At 37.4% G+C, this 18,739-nt stretch overlaps 1 protein-coding gene across 1 annotated transcript in view; it reads right to left on the bottom strand.

Moving 5' to 3' along the window:
• SAMSN1 (SAM domain, SH3 domain and nuclear localization signals 1) overlaps positions 1 to 18,739 on the bottom strand; it is a 365,841-nt gene that overhangs the window by 38,030 nt on the left and 309,072 nt on the right. Inside the window, exons 11-12 of the mRNA XM_053705191.1 lie at positions 4,985 to 5,140; positions 3,692 to 3,812 (exon numbers count right to left, since the gene is read on the bottom strand). Coding sequence (XP_053561166.1) covers positions 3,692 to 3,812; positions 4,985 to 5,140 — 277 coding nt within the window. The remainder of the gene's footprint in view (positions 1 to 3,691; positions 3,813 to 4,984; positions 5,141 to 18,739) is intronic.

Raw genomic sequence — 18,739 nt, 5'->3', positions numbered from 1 at the left:
GCTTGTTCAGCGGCAAAGAGAATGACTGGGGTTTGCGGAGCCTAGGAGGGACTATATGGACAGCTTTTGCTGTGCTCTTTGCCATTTCCTGTTGGGGAAGAGAATATTCCCACAAGTTATGGATGACGCCGTGGACCGGACACACCAATGTTGGAGAAAAAGAGTTCTCTATCCCCACTCACAAGAGTCTCCTTCTTAGGGACTCTTATAGATTCTGTAGAAATGAAAATGTACCTGACGGAGTCCAGGTTATCAAAACTTCTAAATGCTTGCCGTGTTCTTCACTCCATTCCGCGCCCTTCGGTAGCTCAGTGTATGGAGGTAATCGGCTTATTGGTAGCGGCAATGGACATAGTGCCATTTGCGCGCCTTCATCTCAGACCGCTGCAATTATGCATGCTGAGTCAGTGGAATGGGGATTACACAGATTTGTCCCCTCTGCTAAATCTGGATCAAGAGACCAGAGATTCTCTTCTCTGGTGGTTGTCTCGGGTACACCTGTCCAAGGGTATGACCTTTCGCAGGCCAGATTGGACAATTGTAACAACAGATGCCAGCCTTCTAGGTTGGGGTGCAGTCTGGAATTCCCTGAAGGCACAGGGATCGTGGACTCAGGAGGAGAAACTCCTTCCAATAAATATTCTGGAGTTAAGAGCGATATTCAATGCTCTTCTGGCTTGGCCTCAGTTAGCAACACTGAGGTTCATCAGATTTCAGTCGGACAACATCACGACTGTGGCTTACATCAACCATCAAGGGGGAACCAGGAGTTCCCTAGCGATGTTAGAAGTCTCAAAAATAATTCGCTGGGCAGAGTACCACTCTTGCCACCTGTCAGCAATCCATATCCCAGGCGTGGAGAACTGGGAGGCGGATTTTCTAAGTCGTCAGACTTTCCATCCGGGGGAGTGGGAACTCCATCCGGAGGTGTTTGCTCAGTTGATTCATCGTTGGGGCAAACCAGAGTTGGATCTCATGGCGTCTTGCCAGAACGCCAAGCTTCCTTGTTACGGATCCAGGTCCAGGGACTCAGAAGCGACGCTGATAGATGCGCTAGCAGCGCCTTGGTTCTTCAACCTGGCTTATATGTTTCCACCGTTTCCTCTGCTCCCTCGACTGATTGCCAAAATCAAACAGGAGAGAGCATCAGTGATTCTGATAGCACCTGCGTGGCCACGCAGGACTTGGTATGCAGACCTAGTGGACATGTCATCCTTTCCACCATGGACTCTGCCTCTAAGACAGGACCTTCTGATACAAGGTCCTTTCAATCATCCAAATCTAATTTCTCTGAGACTGACTGCATGGAGATTGAACGCTTGATTCTATCAAAGCGTGGCTTCTCCGAGTCAGTCATTGATACTTTAATACAGGCACGAAAGCCTGTTACCAGGAAAATCTACCACAAGATATGGAGTAAATATCTTTATTGGTGTGAATCCAAGACTTACTCATGGAGTAAAGTTAGGATTCCTAGAATATTGTCTTTTCTCCAAGAGGGCTTGGACAAAGGATTATCAGCTAGTTCCTTAAAGGGACAGATTTCTGCTCTGTCTATTCTTTTGCACAAGCGTCTGGCAGAGGTTCCAGACGTCCAGGCATTTTGACAGGCTTTGGTTAGATTTAAGCCTGTGTTTAAACCTGTTGCTCCTCCGTGGAGCTTAAACTTGGTTCTTAAGGTTTTTCAAGGAGTTCCGTTTGAACCCCTTCATTCCATTGATATTAAACTTTTATCTTGGAAAGTTCTGTTTTTGATGGCTATTTCCTTGGCTCGGAGAATCTCTGAGCTATCTGCCTTACAATGTGATTCTCCCTATCTGATTTTTCATGCAGATAAGGTAGTTCTGCGTACCAAAACTGGGTTGTTTTTTTTTTTGTTTTGTTTTTTTTTAAACAAGCTTTATTGATTGTTTTGAAAACAAATTATGCATACAAAGTAGACACATCTTTACATAAAACTTCTGTTTGTACATATACGAATAAAGACAGAGACTATGTCACTTAAATATATAACAAACAGCATATTAACAACCTTTAAATGCATACTATAATAAACTTCTTTTTTAAGCAAGCTTGCTATGGGTTTTCATTTTTTCCAATTTACTCCTCATTCCTATGTATTTACTATGTTAAAGAGACAAACAAAAAAAAAAAAAAAAAAAAAAAAAAAAAAGGGGGAGGGTTTCAGCTGAGGGGGGAGGAGGGAAGGGGTAAGGGGAGTTGTGCGGTGTGTTTCTTATATTACATCTTTCGGGTCTTACATGTTCACAAGCCTGTGCCCCTCCAAGTAGCTAACATCATCTCGTGTGTGCCTATCTGATTAATTCTAAAGTAGTGGAATCTTTCCAATATAAGTAGCTCGTCTACTGTGTGCTCCCATTCCTCCAGAGTTGGGGTAATCCCCGATTTCCACTTCCTGGGTATCAACTTTTTAGCTCCTGTTAGCATTATTAACATCAACGCTCTAATATGTGGTGTTTTGACTACAGGTAGATGGAAAAGAAGGGTCGCCTCTGGGGTGTTTGGTATAATAATGTGCAGCTTGTTTGACATGTGGTCAATCACTTCCTGCCAAAAGTCCTTTATTTTTGGGCACTCCCACCATATGTGCAGGAGCGAACCATGTTCGCCACCAAAACTGGGTTTTTACCTAAGGTGGTTTCTAACAAGAATATCAATCAAGAGATTGTTGTTCCATCGTTGTGCCCTAATCCTTCTTCAAAGAAGGAACGTCTTTTACATAATCTGGACGTAGTCTGTGCCTTGAAGTTTTACTTACAAGCTACTAAGGATTTTCGTCAAACATCTTTCCTGTTTGTCGTTTACTCTGGACAGAGGAGAGGTCAAAAAGCTTCGGCAACCTCTCTTTCCTTTTGGCTTCAGAGCATAATAAGCCTAGCCTATGAGACTGCTGGACAGCAGCCCCCTGAAAGGATTACAGCTCATTCTACTAGAGCTGTGGCTTCCACCTGGGCCTTCAAAAATGAGGCCTCTGTTGAACAGATTTGCAAGGCTGCGACTTGGTCTTTGCTTCACACTTTTTCAAAATTTTACAAATTTGATACTTTTGCTTCTTCGGAGGCTGTGTTTGGGAGAAAGGTTCTTCAGGCAGCGGTACCTTCCGCTTAATCCTGCCTTGTCCCTCCCATCATCCATGTACTTTAGCTTTGGTATTGGTATCCCACAAGTAATGGATGATCCGTGGACTGGATACACTTAACAAGAGAAAACATAATTTATGCTTAACTGATAAATTTATTTCTCTTGTAGTGTATCCAGTCCACGGCCCGCCCTGTCCTTTTAAGGCAGGTCTAAATTTTAATTAAACTACAGTCACCACTGAACCCTATGGTTTCTCCTTTCTCTGTTTGTTTTCGGTCGAATGACTGGATATGACAGTTAGGGGAGGAGCTATATAGCAGCTCTGCTGTGGGTGATCCTCTTGCAACTTCCTGTTGGGAAGGAGAATATCCCACAAGTAATGGATGATCCGTGGACTGGATACACTACAAGAGAAATAAATTTATCAGGTAAGCATAAATTATGTTTTTTAGCTCCTGCATTAAAAAATGAAGTACGACAATCAAAGTATTACTATTTGTTCTACTTGTATAATATAATTCTAAAATTAAATCTCATACCATATGTTACAGTGATGATTCCACAAACTGAAACATTACTATATACTTACTAGATGAACTCTGTCCGCTATTAAGACTGTAAAGACTTTCAATGGATTCACTAGATTTCAGATAGATTCCGCCACCAGGGTCGCTGTATCTGTGAGAATAAAACTCATCACCATCTTCATGCTGAAAAACAAAACAGCTCTTGTTAATAAAACCAATTAATGACAATTAAACAAGCTATTCATTTTTTTAATATTAAGTGGCAAAGTTACCTGTAGGGAGAACTATAAACTGAAAAAAGCGATATGAAACCCCAAATTTCTTCTTTTGTGATCAGAGAATACCATTTAAAGAAGATTCCAGCTTACTTCTATTATCAAATTTGCCTCATTCTGTGTTAAAGAGATACCTAGGTAGGCATCGGGACCCCTACATGGCAGGAAATAGTGCTGCCATTTAGTGCTCTTGCAAATAGATGACATTCTTGCAAAATTGCTGCCATATAGTATTCCCAAAATGGTCCGGTTCCTTAAGCATACATTCCTGCTTTTCAACAAAAGATACCAAGAGAACTGAGAAAAATTGATAATAGAAGTAAATTAGAAAGCTGCTGAAAATTGCATGTTCTATCTGAATCATGAAATACAAATTTTGGGTTTCATATCCCAATTTTATTAAATGCAGTGGCAGTTTACTTGGTCTGCTATTCTAAATGATATAAAATGAGGATGGGAGATATGAAGACAGTTTTAGCTCACACATAACATTTAAATGGAAGGGAGATCAAGAAATCTTATTTAGAAGGGGTGTGAATTGTTTTTCTTTATTTCACATAATTTTAAAATATCTCCCATGTTTGTAATTGATGGTCTGGGCTGAATAAACATGCATTGATGGGCATTGTCCTTATTAACCAATGAGTATTAATACAACAATATAGGGCTAGATTACAAGTGGAGCGCTACAAGTGGCTGGTTATTGCTACACGTGGCTGGTTAATCTATAACCTTTAAAATGGATTATCAGTTTTGCATCAACAATCACAATAAGAAAAGCATTCTATGCCAAAGCAGTGGATATTCTAGGTAATTTAGGTGTGAATATCCCATGTGTATATATAAATATAGCTAGCAGGTGGACAGTATTAGTTTTTGATTGGTTCTGGGAGAGAGAGAAATTAGTGAAAAGAAAGAAACTTAAAGCAAAATACTCATTTATTAAAGCAAAATACTCATTTATCAAAATATATTTGAAAAATCTAGATACGAAGGTATGAAGGTACATTTATTTTGACTTTTATGTTCCTTTAAACAACGTTTTCTTTGTCATAATATGATTGTAAACAAATGCTTTACCATGTCCTCTGATAATCCCTTGGAATATTTTTTGCCCATTTTTTTCTTCATAGTCAGTGATATAGCCTTCATCTTCTTGCTTAAGCTTCCAGTGTTATTGTGTGTCTTATCAGTATCTGGAACGCCTCCCTCATATAAAGTCTCTGTTTGACTGCCCTGTACAGAAAAGGAATTATGAATGATATTGTTAAGAATAAAACCATTGAAAATGCTTGCTCAAAATAATATTATATAGGTGTCTAGTAGCTATAGCATACGTTTGCTGAACCATTCAATGTTAAATGCTGTTTTTCAGGTTGTTGCCATTTTGGAATAGATAAGCAAATTTCATTAACATTTGTCAGTTTAGTGGGCTCTTTCAGTGAATAAAAATGCTGACAATTTGTAAATTGATTGAGCATATTTTGAGTCAGTAAATGTTGATAAAACTGTACTTTCTAATGTAAAGAGATAGAGAGATACAGGAATGATTAGCATAAACTACAACAAAATTACACTTCACCAAGCTTTATATATATATAGACTTGGTAAAGAGATAGTTTTTGTTTTATTTTAATAGTAAGTGTTTAAAGTTAAAGGGACAGTCTAGTCCAAAATAAACTTTCATGGTTCAGATAGGGCATGTAATTTTAAACAACTTTCCAATTTACTTTTATCACCAATTTTGCGTTGTTCTCTTGGTATTCTTAACTGAAAGCTAAACCTAGGAGGTTCATATGCTAATTTCCTAGACCTTGAAGGCCGCCTCTTATCTGAAGGCATTTTAACAGTTTTTCACCACTAGAGGGTGTTAGTTCATGTTTGTCATATAGATAACACTGTGCTCACGCATATGGAGTTTCCTAGGAGTCAGCACTGATTGGCTAAAATGCAAGTCTGTCAAAAAACTGAAATAAGGGGACAGTTTGCAGATGCTTAGATACAAGGTAATCAAAGAGGTAAACAGTGTATTAATATAACTGTGTTGGTTATGCAAAACTAGGGAATGGGTAATAAAGGGATTATCTATCTTTTAAAACAACAAAAATTCCGGTTTAGACTGTCCCTTTAACTTTAAGGTGAGACTACACACACATGCACATACTATACACACAATCACTACACACACACATACATCCTGTGCACACACACCCTACACATACAGTACTGTTAGATCATTTGTGAGGAAAACTATGTGTATCTATATATGGGATAATTTATTTACAAGGGAATCCACCTCTGGATATAAAATTGACTAAAGTAAGGCCACAGCACCATTTATTAGGGACAAATTGTACACATACTGTATGAGGCCTAAGGCTTCCTGCTGAGTACATATAAACCAAACCAAAATTTTGTATCAAAGAAAATACACCATTTGGTAAGCCCCATCTTACATTGTACTATTTAAAGACTGAATATATGTAGAAACAGGGGTTGAATAAATAACAAATATGTTGAACATTTAAACATACACAAATTCCATTTGCTCAAATTGTAAAAAATTTATTTCAGAAGACCCCTCTTTCACTCATCCTCTAAAGATTGAGATTTACTAATCAAATTACCTTCAAAGGTTTCCTGTTTAAAGGGACAGTTTACCCAAAAAATGTATCCCCTTTAAATTGTTCCCCAAAAAATGTATCCCCTTTAAATTGTTCCCAATAATCCATTTAACCTGCTGAAGTATATTAAATTGTTTACAAGTAGCTCCTTTACCATAATTTTAGCATTTGAAATAGCTGATTTAGCCTGTGTTATAACCACGTATACTGAATGTTTCTAGGCTGAAGTCTAGGCTATTTATAAGCCTATGTAAACACAGCCATGAGAAGATATTACACTCCCAGTGGGGTGCAGAATAGTTAAGTAATAAAATGTTAATTTTTCCAAAGTATTGAGCCTTGGTTTACAGACAAGTGTAAGAAAAAAAGCAAGTGTGTGTATATAAAATGATAACATAATGAGATCTGAATCAGATCATCTGATATTACCTGACACTCAACCCATTGTAATAGGCTGTTTAAAAGCACAAAACCAGCTACTTCATATACACACAAAAATAAACTGAAAATGAATTTTATACTTTGCAGCTGGTATAACAAGTTATTGAAAATACATGAATAGAAAACTATTTTACAGTGTACTGTCCCTTTAAGGAACAACAGGTTTCAAGAACGAAACCCCTTATAGTGAGGGAGGCACTGCGTCTAACAAATGGACACAGTGAACACTGGTGACAGGAACAAGCTAATACTCACACTCAGGGCCGCCACTAGAAATTTTGGGGCCCCTGACTCAACCATTGATCAGCCCCCCCCCCCCCTTTGACATGTGCAATTTTTGACCAAGTGACTAAAATGTATATGCACTTTATTCTTAATTGTCTATTTAAACTTGGAAATGTTGTAAAGGTAGTAACATACACTCATACACTGAAACACACAAACACACTCACACATAAGGATTCACATATAGACACTCTAGCAGACACGCAAAGAAACACACTCGGACACAGAAACCCAAACAGACACTTAGCACTTGTTTACATTGACCTGACAAGTAATGAGGTGAACTACAGTTTTGTAAAAAAAGGAGATTTAGAAAACAAAATATGGAGTTCTGATTATCTTTTTGTAAAGGAAGATGACAACTAAATTATGACAACAGCATGCAGTGGCTGAAAGGAAGGGCCCTGAACTGCCTAAACAATAATTTAAAGGTAAAATGGTGGATTGGTTACTTCCGGAAAGGTCTTGTTAGTCTCAAAGTCTGTAGAAAGATGTGAATAATTAGTAGTAAGGTCAAAATGTCCTAAAAAGGAACAGACAATGGACACACACACACAAACTCAAACTTGCACATACACCCAAGGAAACACCGACAGAGACAGCTTCAGAAAACACACAAAGACATACACATACACACACACACACACAGAGACACCCACAGAAAACACACAAAGACATACACACACACACACACACACACACACAGACAACCACATGAAAAACACAGAAAGACATACATACACACACCCTCACTGAGACATCCACAGAAAACACACAAAGACATACACACACCCTCACAGAGACACCAACAAAAATCACAGACATACATACATACACACACACACCCTCACAGAGACACCCATAGAAAATGCTTGAAGACATATGCACACACCCTCACAGATATCCACAGAAAATGCACAAAGACATACACACCCACCCTCACAGAGAGACCCACAGATAAAAAATACATACAAATAGAGACACAAACCAAAGCACAAAGACATAAACACATACACCCACAGAAACACTCACAGGAGGAAACATGTATGCACCTTGCATCCCCTAAATCAACAGTGTGTGACATGCATGATAAAAAATTGCAGAAATTAAGAGATCACTTTTTAAATAATCATATTTGTAAATGTGCAAACAAAAATAATTCTGTGAATTCAAAATGGTACATTAATGAGTTGGGTAGATGGCTAGATGAAGAAAAGTACCTTTAAAAGGTTGACAGATGTTTGTTTGTTTTTTCCCCATTTTCCCCAACCAAGAGCACCACTTCAAATATAGTGTACAAATTTTCCCATCTGTCTGCTGTACTTATGGATTTTGAAAATGCTGTACTCTATATGGTCTTGGTGGGACCATAAGGTGTGGTACTCATACCATTAGATCTGGTTAAATGCAGGATATAGGCTTGTTGGTATGTATTTCAAAACTAAGTCAGCTGTAATGTAAACTGAACAGTTTTAAGTTAACCTGTCTCATTTCAAACACTGAGCAATCTTAGTCTGAGAGTATAACATTTTATGCAGATGTAAAAATCTTAGATAAAATGTCTCCTTGCATCTGGAAAGTCCTTGCATAAAGGAGCAGTAAACTGGAATGTAATATATATATATATATATAAAATGCATATCTGCCAAAAGGGCATCTACCATTTGTGTATTGAGGAGGAAACATTTCTGCATGGTTTTAAATATAGAATTTCTATAGCATTGTCAAATAATCATAAATACACTGCTGCTAAAAAAAAATGTGTTTTTATGGACCCCTAGCCCCACCATACAACTACTGCCACACTGAAGTTACAATCCAAAATTGCACAAAGAAATAAAAAACATTTGCTAAGTAAGTCCTACCTCCTCTTCAAATGAAAGTGATCAGCCGTCTGACTCAGGCACACACTGTACAAAGTGCCAAGTCTGTCTCACACTGAGCATAGTGGTTTAGTGCACACTAAGAAATCCTCTCAAATGCTAATACTTTACTCCTTGTAATAACATTTCCCATGCTCAATTAGCACTCTGCTGTAGTACCCACTGGTGGCTGCCCAAATTTTTTTTAAAATATATATATATATATATATATATATATATATATATATATTTCTTTTTTTTTTTAGTTCTTGCCTCATGGGGCCCCCCTGGCTCATTGGGCCCCTGACAGGAGTCACCCCTGTCACCCCCTGATGGCGGCCCTGCTCACACTTATGTAATATAAACAAGGAAAAGGCTACGTGAGTCTGCCTGTTCTTGAATACACAATTCTGTCAGGGAATAAAATCCTGACACCTGTGAACCATTTGACTCAATTTTGAAAGTATATAAAATTGTAATGTTGCATGAAATAAGTTGTGTATCTAATATTAATGTAGTTAATGTGCATCAGTATTCTATAAATGTTCCAATGTATAAGCCTAGGATAACAAACTACCCATGGTTAATATGTATATATAATATAATGTATACCTGATACCCAGTACATGATACCAACTATTAAATAAGGATTGCTGAGCCAGTATACAAATATGCATGATATACTAACTTATATTTAGACTGTATATATGGTATAGGAAATTCTAAGCCATTTAATACATATAATATGTTGCCTTAAAACTCACCGAATATGAGACATACCTCACACACATCATACAATCAGAAATGAGAAGCATAATGCAATATCTAGTAATTTTCCTCACAAAAACCCATCTGGTTTATCTGAGGCCTAATATAATATTTAATAATAATTGTAATATTGTTATTATGATTTAGAAACATATCTAATATATGTTATGTTTATGAATATTAATAATTAATATTCATAAACATATCTAATAATACACACACATACATTTACACCATAGGTTGAGTAGACCTTTTATATACACTGTATACATGTTTGTACATATATATGTCAGGACAATTGTCTGGTAAAATTCACCATTTTGATCATTCATATTAATCACAAGTGTCTGTGCTTTATTATATAGGTGTAAAATTGATCATATTTATTTAGTTATATAATCAGGTACACAAGATTATTTTACTATTTTACAAATATATGCTAAAGGACTATGGGTTGACACAAATCTGTGTATTAACAAAGGATGATTTGTTGTATTTTTATTCCAGGTATCAACTTATTCTTGCTGGAAAAAGAGTGACAGATATGAAAATATCATGCTTAATATGTGAAAACTGCATCCAAGTGAAGCATTAATAAGATGTAATGACTTCAAATGTTGCATGTTTAATAAATAATTTTTTATCAGGTCTCACATGTCATAGCAAGTAGAGATGTGAAGTGACATCAATTTATAAAAATATACTTAATGTGAAAGTGCTAGGCCCTACTTACCAGTACAATAACTTGTTACACAGTTGCTGCACACTTTCTTCTGGGCTACATACATAGATACACAAAAAATAAAGTTGTTCTGAAACAATCTGGTGGTTTAACCCTGACAGTAACCACACACTATACAATTACTTAGTTTATGTGGATGCCTGGAATAAGAAACTACAAACCTTACACTTTATTGTGTTTCTTGGAGATGCAACATTGCAACCACTTAAAGGGACATAGACTTTTATTCTCAAGTGGGCATTGCTTAACTGACTTTTGATATTTTCTTACACCAAAAAATAATAAAATATTTTATAAATTGAATTCTACCCCATTCAGGTACGAAATCACTGTGTACCTGATAACAGGACATTTATCGAGATCACCTTGTCTCACTCACTCATGACAGGTCATCTCAAGAGGGGGATTATGTCAGGACAATTGTCTGGTAAAATTCACCATTTTGATAATTCATATTAATCACAAGTGTCTGTGCTTTATTATATAGGTGTAAAATTGATCATATGTATTTACTTATATATTCAGGTACACATACACATATATATTATTATTAATCAGTATTAATATCTAGCTATTAACTAGTGTTGCTTGTCAGTAAATAATTGCTTATAGTAAAGTTTTTATACTTTAACAAAATAATTCATATTTAGTTATTATGATATTCAAGGTCCCCAACATAGCTGCATGATTCCTCTCATTATATTATTCGTATAAATATCCACAAATATTATCAGGTATTTGTAGAGCACCAACAGATTCCGCAGCGCAAATATCCCCATGTTTTTCATTCATGGTTTCAGTAAGTCTCTTTTTCTATAAACATTAGTGGGGTTCAACCTTGGTTAACGATCAAATAGAGATAATGACTTGTTTTTCAGAATATATTTACAAAATACATATTTGTCTATTATAGCTCAGTGACGAGTGCCATCTTCCAAGGGAAAAAATATTCTGACTGCTAAATCTTATCTCATTAACAAAAATTTTAATTAATCTGTAATTAGTGTTAGCCAATCATTTATGTGAACCTAACCTTATCAGTTGGGGTGGGGTTAAAAGTTTTTCATAAAATACACACTAACCCACTAAAAGGGGCACAAGGGGACACAAGCAGATGGCAAGGGGCCACACTGAGCATGCATGATGACCACACCCTGTCCAGAGGAGATGGGAGGCTAAGCTGACCAGATAGACAAGTCAGGATAATGGCAAGAGAGGGTCCAGGGGTAACCTAAGAGGTTCTTTTACACTTAACCCTAGTGAAGGATCCCACAGTATTGATAAGTATGAAATAAACCCACATGAAACAGTTTTGTTAAAATGATTTATGCTCTTTATATAAATATATATTCAAAGTTTTATTATTGAATCAGGTGAGTTAATCAATTCTGGTTTGCCTTTTATAGTCCCAAATATTTTTGTTAGGTAATTCCTGTTAACCTGGTCTTATCTGTCGACAATAACACTGGGTTAATCAGGATTCTGGTAATAATATAATTTTCTTATAGTTTACCATGATTATTAGCTTACCTGATTCTTGCCAGCTATGCTGAAAATTTAAATAACAAACATTTCTGTTTCTCTTTTATACACAAGTTAATGCAAATAAAATAATTTAGTGACGGTTTCATCAGTTCTAACCTGATAATCAGTAAATCATTTTAATGATGTATGCTTATCAATTTGTTTTATTCAAATATTGCTTATTATTTCTAATAATTATTTTTAAAAACTCATGGCTAGATTACCAGTTTTGCGTTAGAGGCTGTGCGGTGCTAATGAGCAGTTTTCCATCACCGCTCACTTACATGCAGCGCTGGTATTACAAGTTTTTAAAAACCCGTCGTTAAAAGACAAGGGGGTCGATCCGATAAAAATCGTCGCCCGCAAAAGCCGGCGACGCCAATAATTGCGCGGATTTGGTATCCTATATACGGCGTAAGCTAGAAGTTACGCGCGTATATTTCTGCCGTCGCCCGCAGTTTTTTGGGCCATAGGCAGGTATACCAAACCCGCGCAGTTTGGTATCCAATATGCAGCGTAAGGACTTACGTGGCGAAAATGGAGAAAACTTACTCCATTTTCACCTCGCCACAAAAAGCAGCCGTAAGAAGCCTTACGCTGACTATTGGAGCCCCGTAACTCCCTAAACTAACTAGAAAATAAACCTAACACCTAACGCATGCGCAATGTCTATCTCCCTGTCAACCGCGATCTGCTAAAATAAACCTAACACCTAACGCATGCGCAATGTCTATCTCCCTGTCAACCGCGATCCCCCCCCCCCCCCGAAATCCCTAATAAAGTTATTACCCCCTAAACCGCCGCTCCCGGACCCCGCCGCCATCTACATAAACTAACCCCCTACTGTGAGCCTCTAAAACCGCCGCCATCTACCTTATCTATCCCCTAATCTGACCCCTTACACCACCGCCACCTATATAAAAATTATTAACCCCTAATCTAATCCCCCTATACCGCCGCCAGCTATATTAATATTATTAACCCCTAATGTAAGCCCCTTACACCGCCGCCATCTCTATTAAAATGATTAACCCCTAATTTAATCTACCTACCCCGCCGCCAGCTATATTATCTATATTAACCCTAAGTATATTATAGTTAATATAGTTATTACATTATATATATTAACTATATTAACCCTAATTATATTAGGGTTAATATAGTTACTATAGTATTTATATTAACTATATTAACTCTATCTAACACTAACACCCCTAACTATATTTATATTAAATTAATCTAATTAATTTATAAACTAAAATATTCCTATTTAAATCTAAATACTTACCTATAAAATAAACCCTAAGATAGCTACAATATAATTAATAATTACATTGTAGCTATGTTAGGGTTAATATTTATTTTACAGGTAAATTGTTAATTATTTTAACTAGGTATAATAGATATTAAATAGTTATTAACTATTTAATATCTACCTAGTTAAAATAATTACCCAATTACCTGTAAAATAAATCCTAACCTAAGTTACAAATACACCTACACTATCAATAAATTAAATAAAGTACAAACATCTATCTAAAAATACAATTAAATTAACTAAACTAAATTACAAAAAAAAACAAACACTAAATTACAAAAAATAAAAAAAAGATTACAAGATTTTTAAGCTAATTACACCTATTCTAAGCCCCCTAATAAAATAATAAACCCCCAAAATAACAAAAATTCCCTGCCCTATTCTAAATTAAACATATTTCAAAGCTCTTTACCTTACCAGCCCTTAAAAGGGCCTTTTGTGGGGCATGCCCCAAAGAATTCAGCTCTTTTGCATTCAACAAATACAATCCCCCCCCCCCATTACAACCCACCACCCACATACCCCTATTCTAAACCCACCCAAACCCCCCTTAAAGAAGCCTAACACTACCCCCCTGAAGATCTCCCTACCTTGTCTTCACCACACCGGGCCGAACTCCTGATCCGATCCGGGCGATGTCGTCCTCCAAGCGGCAAAGAAGAATTCTTCCTCCGGCGATGTCATCCTCCAAGCGGCAAAGAAGAATTCTTCCTCCGGCGACGTCTTCCTCCAAGCGGCAGCAAAGTCTTCATTCTTCCGGCGGCATCTTCAATCTTCTTTCTTCGCTCCGCCGCCGCGGAGCATCCATCCCGGCCGACTGCTAAACTTGGAATGAGGTACCTTTAAATGACGTCATCCAAGATGGCGTCCGCCGAATTCCGATTGGCTGATAGGATTCTATCAGCCAATCGGAATTAAGTTAAAAAAATCTGATTGGCTGATTGAATCAGCCAATCAGATTCAAGTTCAATCCGATTGGCTGATCCAATCAGCCAATCAGATTGAGCTCGCATTCTATTGGCTGATCGGAACAGCCAATAGAATGCGAGCTCAATCTGATTGGCTGATTGGATCAGCCAATCGGATTGAACTTGAATCTGATTGGCTGATTCAATCAGCCAATCAGATTTTTTTAACTTAATTCCGATTGGCTGATAGAATCCTATCAGCCAATCGGAATTCGGCGGACGCCATCTTGGATGACGTCATTTAAAGGTACCTCATTCCAAGTTTAGCAGTCGGCCGGGATGGATGCTCCGCGGCGGCGGAGCGAAGAAAGAAGATTGAAGATGCCGCCGGAAGAATGAAGACTTTGCTGCCGCTTGGAGGAAGACGTCGCCGGAGGAAGAATTCTTCTTTGCCGCTTGGAGGATGACATCGCCGGAGGAAGAATTCTTCTTTGCCGCTTGGAGGACGACATCGCCCGGATCGGATCAGGAGTTCGGCCCGGTGTGGTGAAGACAAGGTAGGGAGATCTTCAGGGGGGTAGTGTTAGGCTTTTTTAAGGGGGGTTTGGGTGGGTTTAGAATAGGGGTATGTGGGTGGTGGGTTGTAATGGGGGGGGGGGGATTGTATTTGTTGAATGCAAAAGAGCTGAATTCTTTGGGGCATGCCCCACAAAAGGCCCTTTTAAGGGCTGGTAAGGTAAAGAGCTTTGAAATATGTTTAATTTAGAATAGGGCAGGGAATTTTTGTTATTTTGGGGGTTTATTATTTTATTAGGGGGCTTAGAATAGGTGTAATTAGCTTAAAAATCTTGTAATCTTTTTTTTATTTTTTGTAATTTAGTGTTTGTTTTTTTTGTAATTTAGTTTAGTTAATTTAATTGTATTTTTAGATAGATGTTTGTACTTTATTTAATTTATTGATAGTGTAGGTGTATTTGTAACTTAGGTTAGGATTTATTTTACAGGTAATTGGGTAATTATTTTAACTAGGTAGATATTAAATAGTTAATAACTATTTAATATCTATTATACCTAGTTAAAATAATTAACAATTTACCTGTAAAATAAATATTAACCCTAACATAGCTACAATGTAATTATTAATTATATTGTAGCTATCTTAGGGTTTATTTTATAGGTAAGTATTTAGATTTAAATAGGAATATTTTAGTTTATAAATTAATTAGATTAATTTAATATAAATATAGTTAGGGGTGTTAGGGTTAGATAGAGTTAATATAGTTAATATAAATACTATAGTAACTATATTAACTATATTAACCCTAATATAATTAGGGTTAATATAGTTAATATATATAATGTAATAACTATATTAACTATAATATACTTAGGGTTAATATAGATAATATAGCTGGCGGCGGGGTAGGTAGATTAAATTAGGGGTTAATCATTTTAATAGAGATGGCGGCGGTGTAAGGGGCTTACATTAGGGGTTAATAATTTTAATATAGATGGCGGCGGTGTTAGGGGCTCACTTTAGGGGGTTATAGATATAATATAGCTGGCGGCGGGGTACGGGAGCGGCGGTTTAGGGGTTAATAACTTTATTAGGTTGCAGCGGGGTAAAGGAGCGGCGGTTTAGGGGTTAATAGCATTTTTATTGTTAGGATAGTGAGGGGGGATAGCGGATAGAGGGTTAGACGTGTCGGGCTATGTTAGGGAGGCGTGTTAGACAGTGCGGGCTATGTTAGGGAGGCGTGTTAGACAGTGCGGGCTATGTTAGGGAGGCGTGTTAGACAGTGCGGGTGTTTTAAACTTTAGTCAGGTTTTATAGGCGCCGGCAGATTCTAACGTGGCGCAAGTCACTGGCGACGCCAGAAATTTGTACTTGCGCAGATTTCTGGACATCGCTGGTTTGTCAGACTTACGGCACGTTAGCATCTGACGGCGACCTATATGGGATGGCTCGAGTTGCGAGCTGAAACTGCGGGCGACGCCGGTTCCCTCGCTTGCGCCGCAAACTGCGATCTATATCGGATCGCGCCCAAGAAGTGAGCGTTGAACAAAATTTTGGTCATTACTGCACTCCAATACCAGCACTGCTTAAGTCAGCGGTGAGTTGGTCGTATGTGCTTGTGCACGATTTCCCCATAGGAATCAATGGGGAGAGCTGGCTGAAAAAAGTCTAACACCTGCAAAAAAGCAGAGTAAAACTCACTAACGCAGCCCCATTAATTCCTATGGGGAAATAAAATTTATGTTTACACCTAACACCATAACATGAACCCCGAGTCTAAAAACCCGTAATCCTACACTTATTAACCCCTAATCTGCCGCCCCCGACATCGCTGACACCTGCATTATATTTATTAACCCCTAATTTGCCGCTCCAGACACCGCCACCACCTACATTATACTTATGAACCCCTAATCTGCTGCCCCCAACATCGCCGCCACCTACATTATATTTATTAACCCCTAATCTGCTGCCCCCAATGTCGCCGCAACCTACCTACATTTAGTAACCCGTAATCTGCCACCCCCAATGTCGCCACCACTATACTAAATGTATTAACCCCTAAACCTAAGTCTAACCCTAACCCTAACATCCCCTAACTTAAATATAATTACAATAAATCTAAATAAAATTACTATAATTAACTAAATTATTCCTATTTAAAACTAAATACTTACCTATAAAATAAACCCTAAGCTAGCTACAATATAACTAAAAGTTACATTGTATCTAGCTTAGGGTTTATTTTTATTTTACAGGCAAGTTTGTATTTATTTTAACTAGGTAGAATAGTTATTAAATAGTTATTAACTATTTAATAACTACCTAGCTAAAATAAATACAAAAGTACCTGTATAATAAATCCTAACCTAAGTTACAATAACACCTAACACTACACTATAATTAAATAAATTAACTAAATTAAATACAATTAAAAAATTAAATTAAATTAGGTAAAGTACAAAAAACAAACAAACTCTAAATTACAGAAAATGATAAACAAATTACAGATATTTAATCTAATTACACCTTATCTAATAGCCCTATCAAAATAAAAAAAGCCCCCCCAAAATAAAAAAAAAACCCTAGCCTAAACTAAACTACCAATAGCCCTTAAAAGGGCCTTTTGCGGGGCATTGCCCCAAAGTAATCAGCTCTTTTATTTGTAAAAAAATACAAACAGTAAAACCCACCACCCACACAAACAACCCCCCAATATAATACTATCTAAAAAACCTAAGCTCCCCATTGCCCTGAAAAGGACATTTGGATGGGCATTGCCCTTAAAAGGGCAGTTAGCTCTTTTGCAGGCCCAAACCCTAACCTAAAAATAAAACCCACCCAATACACCCTTAAAAAAACCTAACACTAACCCCCTGAAGATAGACAGTTCTGAAGACCGGACATCCATCCTCAAGGAAGCGGCAGAAGTCTTCATCCAACCGGGCCAAAGTCCTCAACAAAGCCGGGAGAAGTCTTCATCCAAGCCAGGCGAAGTGGTCCTCCAGATGGGCAGAAGTCTTCATCCAGATGGCATCTTCTATCTTCATCCATCCGACACGGAGCGGCTCCATCTTCAAGACATCTGACGCGGAGCATCCTCTTCTTCCGACGGACTAACAACGAATGAAGGTTCCTTTAAGTGACGTCATCCAAGATGGTATCCCTTAGATTCCGATTGGCTGATAGAAAAAATCCTTAATTCCGATTGGCTGATAGTGTTAGGTGTTATTGTAACTTAGGTTAGGTTTTATTTTACAGGTACTTTTGTATTTATTTTAGCTAGGTAGTTATTAAATAGTTAATAACTATTTAATAACTATTGTACCTAGTTAAAATAAATACAAATTTGCCTGTAAAATAAACCCTAAGCTAGCTACAATGTAACTATTAGTTATATTGTAGCTAGTTTAGGGATTATTTTATAGGTAAGTATTTAGTTTTAAATAGGAATAATTTAGTTAATGATAGTAATTTTATTTATATTTATTGTAATTATATTTAAGTTAGGGGGTGTTAGGGTTAGACTTAGGTTTAGGGGTTAATAAATTTAGTATAGTGGCAGCGACATTGGGGGCGGCAGATTAGGGGTTAATAAGTGTAGGTAGGTGGCGTCGATGTTAGGGATGGCAGATTAGGGGTTAATAATATTTAACTAATGTTTGCGAGGCGGGAGTGTGGCGGGTTAGGGGTTAATATGTTTATTATAGTGGCGCCGACGTTGGGGGAGGCAGATTAGGGGTTAATAAGTGTAGGTAGGTGGCGGCGACATTGGGGGCAGCAGATTAGAGGTTAATAAATATAATGTAGGTGGTGGCGGTGTCCGGAGCGGCCGATTAGGGATTA

The sequence above is a fragment of the Bombina bombina genome, chromosome 3 (genome assembly GCF_027579735.1).
Source record: "Bombina bombina isolate aBomBom1 chromosome 3, aBomBom1.pri, whole genome shotgun sequence".
Classification (NCBI taxonomy): Eukaryota; Metazoa; Chordata; class Amphibia; order Anura; family Bombinatoridae; genus Bombina; species Bombina bombina.
Note: the sequence above shows the minus strand (reverse complement) of the source record. Positions and strands in the feature narration are given on the sequence as shown.